Below are 16168 nucleotides of genomic sequence, written 5' to 3' on the forward strand. Positions count from 1 at the left end.
GAACGAAATCTGAGCTTATACAGCCGGCAGTCAGATTGGGCATTAACCATCATTTGGAATACTACCGCAGCGTAATATACTGGGAACCTTTCCGGAGAAGAGGAAAGGGAAAAATTTCGTTTGGGACACTGTTGCTTTAATTTGATACAGAAGAAACCACAAGGGAACAACACTTAATGAACTTTTTGAACTTTTTCATCCTGATTCTAATGGACTTAAATGAATGAGGTCGCTCTTTATGAGTAATATGTAGCAATTGCACTTGATTAATTGACTTATAAATTTATAAATTGTATGCTCCTGTGAGTGTATTCTCTTTTGGATTTTGTCTATTTGGTACAGGAACAGCCATTTTTGTTTAATTTCATAGTTTTCAAAGTTGGCACATAGAACACTTTGTTAGCAAGATTTCCCGGGTCAGTTCCTTTGGAAGTTTGCATCTTAATGTTCCAGACACTACGCCTGCTATTTCTACAGTTCTGCCTTCTGCTACATGCAACACCTCCCTTTTTTCTTCCTTCAGCATTTCAAAGAAAGCTTTCTTCCCTGTCATGTGAACTGAACATGCAGAATCAATATACCAAAATTGTTCTCTAGCTTCTCTTTCTGCTAGCACAAAGCATTTCCTTGCAGGTTTTGGTTTTTCATGTTGGAAATTCTTCCCCTGCTTCTCCCTTTTCTCTCCGGGAGGAATCTTTTTGTTTGGAGAGAGCACAGTTGCTTTTGAAATGCCTGCTTTTTCCACATTCATGGCAAAATACATCCGCTTTCTTGCTTTAATTTATAGCATCCATAGCACTGTCACAGTCCCTCAGTCTAAGTTCTGGAATTTCTTATGTCTATTATACTCCTCCAGCATGCTTATGGCTTGACTCAGAGTCAAATCTTTCTTAGCTTCTACTTGATTTATGGAACTTTCATACTCTGGTTGCAGCCTGATCAGCAACAGTACAATTAGATCTTCATCAAGGAAATCTTTTCCAGCTGAGCGAAGCTGCTGGACTAAAGCCAGAAAATCATGTAGGCGCTCACACAAGCTCTGATGCTCTCCCATTCTAATACTGAACAACTTCCTTTGTAAAAACATTCTACTCTTAAGCAAAGTATCTACATAAAGTCTTTGAACTTCTTACCAGATATTTTTAGCTTTATGAATATGAATCACCTGCAAAATATGCAGGTGATTCATGCCTCCTTTGTCGCTGGAGGCATGACAGTTACGATCTGTCAGAGTTGATGAGTGGGACTTTGCTGATTCACTCCAGATCTAATCAGCTCTCAGTTTCACCCTCCGAACAGATCTCCTGTGCTCAGACTTCACACTAAACTCAAGCCTTTGAGGCAGCTCAACTTCCTAAAGTTTGCCCTGTGAGATAGATCGCTCAGGTGAATTTATTTATTTATTTAATGTCATTTATAGTCCGCCGTTCTCACGCAGACTCAAGGCAGATTACACAGTATGAGATTAGTACAATTATTATCAAGGACATTTCCATACAGTGTCAAGGGCATTTGCATAAACAATGCCATAGAGCAAATAAATACAAGTTTACAAAGGCATAACAGTAGCAAGAATCCAATACAGAGTTGATGAAATGCTGAAACAGAACATATTCAATTCTAGGACTGATATTAGACAACATGAAGTACAGATAGTACATAGGAGTACATATTTAAAGCAACAGATGATATGTAAGGCAACATAGTGGCAGTCTATGGGCCTTAACTCATTGGCAAAGAATCTGAGACCCTCTCTCTACAATACAGCCCTCCTATCTGAGTAAAAGGCCTTTTTGAATAATTTGGTTTTGCATCATTTGTGGAAAGCCAGGAGAGCGGGGGCTCTCCTGACCTCCTCAGTCAGGCCAGTCCACAGGGTAGGGACCACCACAGAGAAAGCATGTGTATGGGCTGCAGTTGATTTTACCCATGTACAGACTGGCACCTGCAGGAGACCCTGTTCAGATGAACAAAGCTGCCATGGAGGAACACAGGGAAGGAAATAGTCCAAGGCTGTGAAGAGCTTTGTATGTAATAACCAATACTTTGAACTGAGCACGGTAAAAACAGGGTTTCTCACCTGTAACTGTTGATCGTCGAGTCTCTTCTGTGCAGACACACATTGGGCCTGCGCCTGCGCAGTCCCAATGTGGGGCTGCACAGAAGGACGACGACGATCTGATAGGTAGCCAATGGAGTGACTGCAGGATGTCCATGCTTCTGCTCGCTCCAGGTAACAGTCACACTGCAGCATTTTGCACTAATTGGAGTCTTCTGGTTAGCTTAGATGGGAGACCTATGTATAGTGCATTACAATAGTCTTGATGTTACCACAGCATGGATCCAGGTGGCCAGGTCAGCCATGTTGAGGTAAGAAGCCATCTTCCATACTAGAGTGAGGTTGTAGAAAGCATTTTTTGAGGCTGCCTTAACTTGGTTTTCCAGAAGTAGCACTGGATCCAGTATAACTCCAAGGCTCTTAACTGAGTCTCCAAGGGTCCCATCAAAAGCAGGGAATACAATGTCATTTAAGATCTCTGCCTGCATCACTTCAGTCTTGTCTTGGTTCAATTTCAATTTGTTATTTTTCCGCCATTTCACCACAGCTGTCAGGCAGCAATCTAAGATTTCTACTGCATCCTGTGGGGACCTGGATAGCGAGATATAGAGTTGGGTGTCATCTGCATATTGATGACACCCAACTGAGTAGCTGCAAATGAGTTCTCCTAAAGGCTTTACGTAGAGTTTGAATAACATGAGAGATAAGATTGCACCCTGTGGAACCCCTCAAGATAGTTCCCATTCTGGAGATAGCTGATCTCTGATGGCAACCAAGTGTGGAGAAGTAATCCAAGGGATGGCAGGGACCACTTCAGCTGGCTCCATGACTGGTTGGGTTTGGCTCTGACCCTCCTTCAATTTTGAATGCGAGGAGTGCTTCACCTTCATAAGCTTCTTAGCAGGAGGCTCCGAAGAATGCCTCGGCTGTAACAAAGTGTGTGGAGATCTAGGTTGATACAAGGTAGGATACAACCGCTGGGAAATCTCAATCTCAATGACACCATGGTACCAGTCCTAGACTGACAGTCAGGGGTGGCGGAAGGTTTTGCCGCCTTCAGATCTGGGTGAGAGACATACTCCTTCGTGACAGATTTGTTTGGTGCCAGATAGTCAAAGCCGGAAAGTATCCTCTCCAATAGAGAGGCTTTTAAGTGCAAGGCTTTTTCATTTATTGCCTTAGGAATAAACTGCTAGCAAAATGTGCAGGCAGTAGCATTATGGCTCTCTCTCTCAGGCATAATAAGCACAGCTCGTCCTGGTCAGAATGGGTTATATTGGTGCCTCATTTCGTGCACTTTTTAAACAGTGCCTTCTGCGACATAATCAGAGGGGTACAGCAGGTCAAGGTTAAACAGTCCAAATCCAAAAACCAGTCAAATCACAACTAGAACAGTATGGATAGCGAAAATTGAGAAAGACAGCCCAAAGTAAAAAATACCGAAGAATCAGTCCGAAGGAATTACTCACTGAGGTAAAGAACAAAGAAAGCTGAAAGCCAAGATCCTCTCATCACAGCAGCAAAGGGAGAACTAAGGAAAGGGATTGCTCCTCCTGACAGTCACCTGCCCATTAAGGTGGGGAAATGAGCATCTACGAGACTTGGGAGAAGCGGCCCATAATGGAGCTTTTAAGAAGCTATAAAAATCTTCTTTGAGTGGCAGGCCTAAACATGCACAGTCCCTAATGTGGGACTGCAGAGAAGAACAACGATGAAAGTAAGTTTTTCTGAGAACAGATCTGGTTCATCAGCATGATAGAAATTAAATGAACCTTCAAGGACAAGAAAGCTTGCTGAAGTACTGGATGCACCGAATCAGTTGACTGAAGTTATAAATGAATCAGGACTACGACTTGATTAGGAATATGAATATAAAATTCTGGGGTGTAAATGTGTACTGGGGCTGCAGGGGCCACTCAGCTCTGACCTGGCCACAACTGAGATGAGCAGCTCCTGCAGCACTGGCTTTTACTGCCCTTCAGCATCAAAATATACATCTAGAAATTAATGTCTCCGTATAAGAATTGGTTGTTAATATATTTATTACATTTTATTAGGGTGTAAACATTATTTTTAAAGAAAATGCAAGCCAAATTTTAATTTTTAACATTTCAAGTTATATTATCCTAATAACTACCTGACTGAAAATAAAAACTGATACAAATAAGTTACGAAGTCTACACTTTACACTTACAGGCACTTAAAACACGACCATCTATCAAATAGAGTAAGGCTGCTTTGCTTTCACAAAATGGGTGTGGGGGGGATATCTGACCTCGTTTATCATTTATCATTATAAATGATAAAATGTTTTAAATGTTGAGTGTTTGATAGTCACAATAGGACTTCTTTAATGTCTCAGAGCTCATTCTAAAATAGTGGGCACATGGCAGGTACCTGAAAATATTTTATACTAGCAACAGACCCTGTTGTGAAAATAAATATAATGGGCTGCCACCACTGTGGAGGCAGTAGGAAGGCTGTGCTGGGGGGCTCCCCGCACTGTGCCTCCCCGCTGGCTCCGTGGCCCCTCAGACGCATGCTGCAGGTGGCATGGAGGCTCAGCACAGACCTCCCAAGGCCCCACAGCAGCTGTGGGGGGTCTTGCCCCAGGCCTGGCCTTTGAACTGCCTCTGTGGCAGCTGTGGAGCCATGCTGTGCCTCCCCACTGGCTACACGGCCCCTCAGAGGCCTGCCGTGCCAGCTACTCACTTTTTATCCTTGTGCAGGCACACCTGCAGGGCCCTCAGTGCACCTGCGCCCCTATAATGAGTCGTCACCAATGCGGCTCGGCTTTTACGCATAGGATGCCCAACCTACCTATTTTTGGTCAGAAAAAACTCTTATTTGAAAGAAAGTCATTCAGTCCTTTTAAAATTGATAGCCCACTTGCAAATATATGTGCTTGACCTGGTGTAAAAGAAATAAAACCATGCACACATTTCTACTGTCTCCCATTCTTGATTTTTTAGTTATTTCAAAACTGTTTGTGTAGCAGGATGTTAGCTATGTTTTCTGCTGATAGAAAGCACTTCTGCCAGCAGAAAAGGCAGGAAGTGATTTTTGCCAATTCCTGCCTCCCCTTGCAGACCTCACTTCCCCATGCTGTACCAGGGGTTTGATGAAACTCAGGGACATGACTTGGAGGGAAGGGGGAGCACAGCATGCTGCAGAGTGGGGAGTCCACATACTTTGCTTTTGCCACACTACTCAGCTGAGGCTAAATAGGATCCAAACTGTGGTAAGCACTGGATAATATAATAGTTGTACATTCTGGATGCTTTGAAAAAGATTAGTAAATCAAATATAAATCATCTTACAAAATCTAATGAACACAACAATGCAGTTAAAAGCTACGTAATTTTGCATTTCAGAATAGTCTACATTTCAGAATACTTTGTATTAGAATAATAAACTGAACACAAATTTAGACATTATATGTTCTTGTTAAGTTACCCTGGTCCGTAGTTGCACACGAAGTTTTCTATATTTCTTGTTGTACCAAATCTATAGCAGAAAACAATTGCACAGCCAACCTTATAACTTACATCCCAAACAACCTGGGAAAAAAAAGAGATTTTATCTTACAAAACAAAGTGCAAGTTGTGCTAATAATTACCCTTCTTAAACTTCATTTTCTACACAAATTTGAGATTTTATTTTTTAAAACAAAGTGCAAGTTATGCTAATAAGTACCTTTCCTAAGCTTAATTTCCTACACAAATTTCTTTACCATTGGAAAAATGTATCTTTGAACTTCACATTATTTCATGTGGCTGAAGCCGTCACAAGTTCACAACTTATATTTTCAGACACTAACCATTCATCTCAGTTTAACATTCTCTATTTAACAAATTATGGCTGCAATTCTCTGCACACTTGTCTGAGTGTAATCCCCCAACTGGACATGTGTTGTTGTTCCTGGTCTGCCTCTCCTTTCTCTCCCAGTGTTGCTTCCAAGCAGGTAACAATTTGTTTGCATTGTCTCCTAGAATTGTTCTTACCCTTGCTCTGTTTTTGTGCCTTGCTCAACTTTTAACATGGACTAGAATGAGAGGGTTATCCTGCTTAACAGAAATGGTTCTAGCTGATGGGTAGGCCCAAGTGCCATCCTTCCTGGTCCAGGCCTGTTTTCTGTTGGTGTTGCCACCAAGGAAATGCCACGATTAATTCATCTGATGTGAAGCCCTCACACTTTGGTGGTCTTCTTCCATCCATTCTTTCATTATGGGTGGAGTGGGAAATAACTTGGTGAGATAGTAGGGTCAAGTTATTTGAATGCAATTGGTGTTATTTTTCCCTGGACCTGCTATATGTTGGTTCATGGTTCCTAGAGTGTCAAATAGTATTGCAGCAGTCCACAAACATAGGAGGCATGTTGGTGGAGATAGGGTGGATTTTATGGGACAAATGGGAAGCAGCATTGGTGCTTGCACTTCCTTCACTTTCTGACCCATCAAATTTGATCCCTACACTTCAGCTTTGATGTTGTGCAATGCCAGATCTGCAGAAAGACTAAACAATTCATGATTTTCTTTTAGACCTGGTATAAATGATTTAAATCTGACTGGAAGCTGATAATGGAATCTTAATTATCACCAGCTATCACTAGGTATGCAGTCCTTCATCCTTGAACTAGGAGATGGCTGTTCTGCACCATGAATCAGCCTTGTTCTTTAGATTCTCAGTACAAACATTGGTTGCTTCAAACAGTCTCATACAGGGGTTTTAACGTTTAAAACAAATATACAATCCAAGATCATCCTTGTGTTTGTTTTTCTGCATCTCAGCTGTTTAGCTCAGGTTTAATCATCATCCATGCTTCAACAAGGCCCCAGGGAAGAGAACTCAGTGCAGCTGACATTTAGGAAGTGTACAGTGCAACCCTAAGCAGAATCACACCCTTCCAAACCCATTGACTTCAATGGACTTAACTGTTTATGATTGCAGTGTTAGGGAAGTAAACACTACTGTTTAATCTTTTTGAAGGGTTTGCAGTAGGGTCTTCTGAGTGAATGTTCCCCTGTGGAATCTTCATTTTCTTTATCCTCTTTTTAACACTGGAAGAAGTCTTTCTGTTCAATTGAGGTGGTTAGTTTTTCTTACTGAACTCTGCATGTGCTCAGAGATAGCTCAGCAAAGCTCTTTGAAGCAAAGCAAGAGTTAATCTTTGCTGTGATTCTTTTATTCTCTGTATCTATCTCTGGCAACACTGGCCAGAGTACTGGGCAAAATTCAGCATCCACTCCTAAGACTGTGGTGCAGTCTGGCTTTGAGGGAAGCATTTACTTCTCCAGGGCCGTTTCCAGACGGCTTACCTGCCCCCGGAACATCGCACCACGTTGCGGGGAAAACGCGAAATATTGAGTTTTCTCGCGCAAGTTTTCCCCGCAACGTGGCGCGACGTTCCGGAGGCAGGTAAGCCGTCTGGAAACGGCCCTGGTGAATGGTAGGACAAAGTCTAACCCCGCCCATCACAAAAGAGATAACATTTTATGGTTTTAGTGTTATTGGTATGCTTGTAACATATATTTGCAACCTGTCTTAGGCCCATCTCTTGGAGAAAGGCAGTATAAGCTTATTTTAACTAATTAATTAGTGCCCATGTAAATGAAACATTATTCTCGATTCAATATCCAAGGACAAACGACTTGTAACAGTGGGGATCTGTGACTGTATCCCACAACATGTAAGGGGGGAGGAGTTAACTTTTTCCTATCATGCATTCATCAGTTAAAAGGACCCTTGTCCTTCCCTCTTGCAGCTTTGGCAAGGAGACAGGCACGGGGTATACCTGCCTTTTTCCCTATAGGCTTAAGGCAGTGTGGGGAGAGGGCGATTTCTGACTGTGTGGTGTGACAAATTCCTCCCCTTGTTCAGCACCGCAGCTATAATTTATATCCTTTCTGTAGTTAAATTATAATTGCAGATTTCCATCATAATTTGTACAAAAGATCTCCTCTGTCTTTCAAGTCACTCAGAGGAACGATACCACCTCATCGGTTGTTTTACAAAGGCAGATGTTTGCAAAGAAATATCACAATCGGAAGCCTCAGTAGATCCATGTCATATCCTAGAGCCATATGGACTTGGTTTAAACATCTATGGCCAACTGACAATACCTATTTTTAGGTTTCAGTGATTAGTTAAGATGCTTCTTTTACTAAGTTTCATAATGAATCATAGGATAAAACTTACCTGTGTATAATGACCACATACTCGTGTACATTTGTTGTTCTGGAAATTATAGGAGCGAACTTCACTATTCCATGCCTTGATGGCACCTTCAGCTTTAAATGGTCTTCTCACAGCATTTGAAATCCATAGATTTTCTCCAATGGGCCGAAATTTGGGATCAGGATGGCTCCCTGTATATGGACTATGTTCAAAAATGCATTTGTTTGCCCATGCTCTTGCCGTTCTAGCTAAAGCTATATCCCAACTCTAAAAAATATAAAAGTATCATGCATCATTTTTAATCATAAAATGTTTATTAGCCACCTTATATAAAAGAACTCATATACTTTCTGTGGAAATATAGAATATATGTATCTGTTTAGATGCTTTTTGCCTTCCATTATTTACCTAATTCTTCCTTCTAAAATTCTAGCATTATCTGGTGTGTTGCCATGACCTTTCACTCTCCATTTTATTGGCATTAATTTCTGTCCTTTGTTCTGTGACTAGACCATCTGTTCTGCTACACTCAAAAGGATCTGACAAGTTTGTTTCAGGTAGGCAGTAGAATAGCAGGATTTAATTCCAGTGGCACCTAAGAGATATCTGAAGAAGGCTTATACGCTGAAAATCTTGTGGGTCTCTAAGGTGCCACTGGACTCAATTCCTAGCAAGTTTGTGTAAGAGTTGTTTGTAATGAAAATCATGCCTCAGTTGGAGGATATCTGCAGGACAAAGGAACTGAGTAGAAGAAATAGTGAGAACAAGACAGTGTACTTGATCTAACTCCAGCTATGATAGCTAGCGTACAAACCCAGAAAAGTACAATGGAAGACGCAGAGAGAAAATGACATAATCATGTACAGTCAGCTGAGCATTCCCATCCAGTCCAGGTGCTGTGAGAAACAATGTTGTCTTGCCTTACTGAAGCCTAATAAAAGGACCTGTGAACTCAGTCTGTAATGATGAATTTTCCTTCTGAAACTGAAACCTGGTCTGTCTTTAACCCTCTTGCTTTCTTTATTTGCAAAGCCTTTTACTGTAAAAGCTCCTCTTGAGCACTCTTTCTCAAGAGTTCTCCTACACCAATGAGAAGACTTGCTTTCCCAATAAAAATAAGCTTTCATTTCTTTTATTTCCTGATTCCTGTGCTCTCAATAGTCTAACAATACTCGGTTTTGGATCTCATCTGAGTACAACACTTGCTATCTTCAGTCCAACTGCTGAAATTTAAACTTGCAGCTCCTTTAGAACAACAGTGAGAAATGGCAGAAGAGAGGCTTCGCTGAGAAAGAGAGGCCTTTCTCAGAGTGAATCTGGATTCAAGCCAGAAGTGGGTTTCATTCACACAAACACGTGTCTACCGGACATGTTTCTAGCATATACAGTAACAAGTAAATATTCTGGTAGCAAGATACTCACATGTACTTACATATTCTTTCCTTTTTAAAAATGTAATCAGGTAAAACTTTTTTTTTTAGTTCTCTACGAATGGACCTTTGAGGAAAGTACAGTATTTAATGTGAGGACTTTTAAAATTACCTTCCCTAATAGTAAGTAGTGTAATTTATTTTTTTACAGCAGAAAGAAATAATGGCAAAATGCTATTCTGTGAAAACATCTATATCCTCCTATCTGAGGGAAAAACCAAGCATGACTTCAGACTGATGACAAGATAGTTCCATTTTTTTTTTAAAAAAAAAGGTAAATAGCTGCGGAGCGAGGGGAAAGTATTGGGCCTGGGGCATGAGCATTTAGTGTTCTTCCTGATTCCTGTATCAAGAGCTGCTCTCATTAGTCTAACAATACTATATTTTGGATCTCATCTGAGTACAACACTTGCTATCTTCAGTCCAACTGCTGAAATTTTAAGTGTTCTTCCCAAGTAGTTTTCATAACTAGTCCCTTTGGATCTGGATTTGTGTCTGTTTTATGTTTCCCAAGACCCAGCTGAGAGACGGGTCTGGGCTTCTGTATAGAGAATATGAAGTGTGGGTACATCTTCATTTTGCTGTTTATTGGTTACTTTGCACACTGGTGGGAGAGATGAGCTGGGTGGGGCTGGAAAAGGGTGAGAGAGGGTGCTATTATTCATAGTATGTGGACAGGGGGAAGGTATGGTGGTAGGAGAACAGGTCAGGTAAGGGGAAGGAACAGCAGATGTTTACATGCTTTCCCCCTGTCTGGCTCTTCTTCCAGCTGAAATTATGTTGATAACCAAATCAACAACCTGCCAGGCTATAAATGCTAAATGCCAGGACAGTCATAGGAAAAACAGCAGCTATCTAGGATTTAATCTTGGATGAGAAGGATAACCAGGCATGTATCACTGAGACCTGTCTGGGGAAGGGGTTAACATCTTAATAACATAACAGTAATATTGATTTATATACCACCCTTCAGGATGACTTAACACCCACTCAGAGCTGTTTACAAAGTATGTCATTATCCTCACAACAAAACACCCTGTGAGGTGGTTGGGGCTGAGAGAGCTAGTAGCTGACTGACCCAAGGCCGTTGGCTTCAAGTGGAGGAGTGAGGAATCAAACCCGGTTCTCCAGATTAGAGTCCCGCGCTCTTAACCACTACACCAAACAGGTACTCCAACTGTGTCCCCCAGGGTACTCGATAGATCAGTATAGGTCTGGTGGACAGGAAGGTGGTGTCGCTGCAATCTATAAGGACTCTGTCCCACTAGCATGGTGCCCTATCCAGGACACTATGGTTTTGAGGCTGTTTACTTAATGTTGGGATTGAGAGACAGGACTGGAATTGTTGGTATAGCACCTTCCCCACTGCCAGTCTCCCTGCTTGAGCTGATAGAGGTAGTCCTTGTAAGAAGAGGACTAACGCTTACTCAAGTTTCAGAGAGGGAGAAACCAGAGTTAGAAAGACAGAGAGGTCAGTGACCAGTTTACCCATTTGCTCTCAACTGCACTATCCTTTGATGTGTAGAATACTATTCTCAGGGATTTCCTTTTCCCGACACCTCATCTAACTCTCTATCACTCTCCATCTTTTCTCACCATCTTGCACCAGGGAGGCAGGACCTCCCATCCTGCCATCCACTGGCATCCTTAGACTAGATAGCTAGATGGAAATCTCTCATTTTTCCTTTCATGCACGGAGTTCACACAAGAAAGAACTCTCATTTCTTTTCTAAAGTGTAATCAAGGCTGTTTGTTGATCAATCCTACGAACACTCACAAAACGATCTCCTATACCCACATTTCTCTGCTTACTATTCATGCTAACTGTCCTGTAGGTGGTCTTGAGGACCTCTGGGCTAATTGTCCTGGGAGACTTCAGCATTCATGCAGAGGCTGTCTTGACAGGAGCAGCTCAGGATTTCATGGCCTTGACAACCATGGGCCTGTCTCAAGTAAACTAGTCCTACACATTGTGCTCGTCACACTCTTGATCAGGTATTTCATTCTGAGCAGGAGGAATGTGATCTGAGGGTGGAGGAATTGATGATGGTTTCTTTGTCATGGACATCACTATTTGCTTGGGTTTAGACTTACAGAAATAACAAGATTCTGCAAATGTGGGGGATCTGCTAAACTGATTTGCCCCTAAGCCAGATGGATCTGAATGGCTTCCTGATGGCTCATGGGGATTTTCCTGTTGATATGGTGGTTGTTCCTGCTGATGTCCTGGTTGACTTCTGGAATGAGGAAATGACCTGAATGGATTAATATGATTGCTCCCAGTCACCCTTTCGCAAGTGTTAGAGTCCAGATAGCCCTTGGTTTACTTAGGGACTGCAGGCAATGAAAAGATAAGGGAGACAGCTAGAGTAACAGTGGAAAAAGACTATGGATGAACATGGTAAGACATAGTGAAGTTAATTTTAAATGGTACTCTGTGGTGGTGACGGCTGCAAAGAAACAACACTCTTCTTCTGTGCAGTGCCAGGGTACCTGTTCTGGGTGGTCAGAGGCCTGTGGGGATCTGGACTGCTGAAAGAGGTGAACTGCCTGGTGACCCACTGTGACCATTTTGCTCAGCAAATGTCTTGTATCTGTTCCAACTTGGACTTTATGTTAGCTATGATGAGGCAGATGGTGTTAGGATGATGATCAGTCCAGTTGTTTGGGATACTTTTCAGTTTAGTCTGAGGATATGGACAAGATCCTTAGAGGTCTGAGGGCCTACCACCTGGCTGGGGGAGGGGAGATGTAATGATTTTAAGTGTGTGTGTCTTTAAATGCTTGGTGCGATTCAGATGAAGAACGGGGGTGAAAGAGAGGGATGAATGAGTGAGATGACTGGTTGATGACTGAGAGTGTGGGTGAACTGTTTTTAGTTATTGAGCAGAGAGAGAACATTCAGTCTGGGCAAAGCTGGAAGTGGAAGCCTGAGGGGATTCTCATTCTAGTTTAATTAGGCAACTGTGTGGAAGCCTGAACTTTGTGTGTCTGTGAGAACTTTCATTCTATCTGAAGCAGGCAAACTGTGTGCGCAACCTGAGAAAGTTTATAAAGATCTGCGTGACTGTGCCTATGTAAAAAAACTTTAAGAACTGAGAACTATCTTTGAAACCATCAAGCTTAAGTACTAGTGTGAAACCGATACGCTTCTTGTAAAAATAAAAGTTTATTTTTTTTTGTTCATCCCGGAGTATGTTATTCCTATATCCCATTCCTTTCCTCAGGGTTACATAGTCCCATGAAGGATTCTGATGCTTGGGCTCATTATTAAAGGAGAAATTTAAATTATTTTGGAAAATAATTCCTGGTGGCAGCAATCTCTCCCGAGGGTGGCTGGACATCTTCAAGCTTTGTAGTATGTATTTTAGAATTTGGTTTGTATCAGTTTAATTTTAATTTTTTTTATCAAAAATAAATTTTAAAAAAGCTTTCTTGGATGAGGCAAATTGTTTAAACCCTTTTCAGTCTGGTTTTAGGCCTGGTGACGGGACTGAAACAGCTTTGTGAATGACCTAGCCCAGGAGCTAGAGAGAGGGAGTGCGACTGTTGTTTCTCCTGGATCTCTCAGTAGCTTTTGCTCCCAAACTGCCAACCTGCATGGCTCATCAGATACCAAAAGGGCTGTAGGGCAATATGAGTTTAAAAAGCCCCCCCCCTTCTGGTAGACTCATCTCCCCTCAGGTTACAACCAGTCTGCTTCCCATGTCTGCTACACACAGCAGCCAGCAGAGTGCACTACTGAAAAGGGGGTCAGTTTGTTTGAAACATGTCCGAAGAGGTCAGCTGAAACACATGTAAGATCCTAGGGAACTACACATCATCAGTCATTAAGATGCTACTGTACTTGTGTTGTATTTCACAACTAAACAAAACAGCTATCCAGCAGTGCCTTAAAGACTGACAACATTGATCCCAGCATGAGATTCCCTAAGTCAAACCTCACCCCCTCAAACGTGTGAAGGGGAAACCATTCTGGGGAGCACTGGGGAAATCACAGAAGAGCAGGGGCAGAGAGTAGCGTGATGTGAAGCGGGAAGAGGGGCCAAGGAACAAGTCTTATCCACTCAATGACAAACAGACATAGACAGAGTTGTAGATAAAACTCCAGTTTATCAAACAACAACAGGGAAATAGTAACAAGGTATCCAGTATGGCCTCAGTGCCTTTGGAAGCTGGTCCAGGAGGCCATTGGGAGATAGGGCAAACCTTCCCTATCGCAGCATGTCTGTGAGCAGGATGGACGCTGGATGGATGAGTCAGGATGCCAAGGGAGCTGGGCTGGAACCACTGAGATGGCAGCATCATGGCAGGAACCACACTTGTCACTGCAGTCAGCTCATACTGCACCAAGAATGTTATCCTCCCAAGTCTCCTCCCTGCTGAATCACTGCCTGCACAAATGCCAAAGAGAAACATATCTAATCATGATTAACAGCACAGTGGTCCTGGGCACTGCAGCCATGCCACTGCCCCATTTGTTGGGATATCCCACTGAGGCGTGTGCCATAGCCATCTAATGGCACTTACCCATCTGTTGTGTGGGTTGACCTCAACCGTATCCACGCCATCTGCTTCCACATAAGGCTCCAATCCTGCAAGGCAACAGGTACCATGGTTGCTTGGCAACAGTTCCACAGAACACAGTGCAGCAGTCACCAGTCAACCCCGAAACTCCAGTTGTGCACTCTGCCTATATAGGGGAATGGGCGCCCTGTCAAGGGACCAAGCCAACAACCCAATACAGGGCTGCTATCATCCCAGTCCCCTCCCCCCCCCATCACAGCCAGCACTCATAAATACATTTTCCTGAGCATATGTCCCTGTTGCATGGCATGGGACACACTGCTGGATGCAGCTGCCTCAGGCTGCCCCCATACACACATACTACTAGCCTTGGCTGTAGATACTTGCATTGTTGCACGGCACCCTTGGCGCATGTGACAGGAAAAGGCGAGGTGGTGTGTGTGCACTCCAGGGGCGAGCCTGCTGCATCCCTGCCCCTACTCATCTGTCTGTGTGCGGTTGCTCTTCAATATACATCTCCAGAGATGGGCTACCTATAAGGATTCTGAAATGAAATACATTAGTCACACAGAAAAGAGGTTTTCTCCCCCTTAAGTGTAAGTGGTAAGTGCCCCCTCTGTGGTGCTAAGGGCCCTGTCTGTGCATTTCCCACCACCAGCATGAAATGTTGAGTGCTCTAAACGTGCAAGTTAGATATCTTAGAGACAAGTGCCTCGTGCTGTTTACCACCTGAGCTATGGAGCATCCTGGTTCAGGTTTATGTAGAATGGCGAGAAGCTGTGACTGAGTGAAGAGGAGGGGGTTTGGCTGCCTTTGGCAAAGGGTGCAATTGGCTGCAGCCATAGTCAGTACCCTGTGCTATGCCAGGGCTTGGGGATGGGACTATGTTAGGGGGGAGGAAGGAGTTGTGTCTTTTTGTTGCCTGGGTGCTTAACACTATATTTTGCTGGCATAACTTAAAATTGGTTCTGTGGCCCTGCAGAGAGGGATGCACCAGCAGCGCAGCAGCAACAGGGTACTATGCCAGAGTACCTTGGAAATATGGTGGTATAGCAGCTGTTTGACTCCCTGAGTACTTTCACTCATATCCCCCCAACTGTTCTGTTACTCTACCTAGAATTCAATCTCTAGTAAGCTATTTTCAGAATCAAATTTATCTCCTTCTTGCAGCATACTAATAATTTGTAGTCATCATAAAAGCAATAAATAAAAAATTAACACTTTAAGTAAGCTGATTCTCTTTGTCCTCCATATTTTTTAAAAGTTAGAATCTAATATAGGTATCCTGCTCTGTTTAAACAATCATGGAAAGTCCTCCTAGTAGACTGCACAAATTCTAAGGTCTTCAGTCAACAGGCAAGCCATACGACAACCTCGTGAGCTACTTTTACGGGCTGTTTTCTTCCTTTTTGCCTTCCAAGGACTAATAAGAGCGCACGGAGGCCGGCTTCCAGAGGTGGCTGCGGATGCTAAGCCCCCTGCCCTCGGCGGCCCCGATCCAATTCATCCACCGCAATAAGTAAGCGCCAGCAGGTCTGGCAGAATTTGGCTCCAGGTTCACTCAGAGCAATGTCCTCCGCCCCAGCCCTTCCCCAGCTTCATCCCCGTTCCCGGTGCGCACCATGTACAGCATGTTGGAGGCTGAAGGGCGGACTTCGGAGCGGTACTTGTTGTGGGCATCCACGACCCACTTGATAAAGGTCTCGTTGGTGATGCTGGGGTAAGCCCCCGGCAGCGGCTGAAACGTTGCCTGGTCACTCGGGGCCCTGAGGGCGAGGAAGCCCAGCACTGCGGCCAACCAAAGCCTCATTGCAACACCCGCACGCCTCTCTCCCTCTGCCGCGGCCAACCGTCCTCCTCTGCTCCAACTGCCGCGCTTCAACTGTCGCAGCCGAACCGGCCCCGCCCCCTTCTAGAGTCCAGCTCCGCCTATTTCCTACAAAAGGCGCCGGTCGCGGAGGCTCGATTTCTGTTC

General features: G+C 43.4%; 1 protein-coding gene across 1 annotated transcript in view; it reads right to left on the reverse strand.

The window, feature by feature from the left end:
- Positions 1-16003, reverse strand: part of LOC129335330 (glioma pathogenesis-related protein 1-like) — a 31300-nt gene extending 15297 nt beyond the window's left edge. The window contains exons 1-3 of the mRNA XM_054987763.1: positions 15815-16003; positions 8258-8503; positions 5516-5619 (exon numbers count right to left, since the gene is read on the reverse strand). Coding sequence (XP_054843738.1) covers positions 5516-5619; positions 8258-8503; positions 15815-16003 — 539 coding nt within the window. The remainder of the gene's footprint in view (positions 1-5515; positions 5620-8257; positions 8504-15814) is intronic.
- Between the last annotated feature and the right edge of the window lie 165 nt (positions 16004-16168).

Source organism: Eublepharis macularius, chromosome 9 (assembly GCF_028583425.1).
Source record: "Eublepharis macularius isolate TG4126 chromosome 9, MPM_Emac_v1.0, whole genome shotgun sequence".
NCBI lineage: Eukaryota > Metazoa > Chordata > Lepidosauria > Squamata > Eublepharidae > Eublepharis > Eublepharis macularius.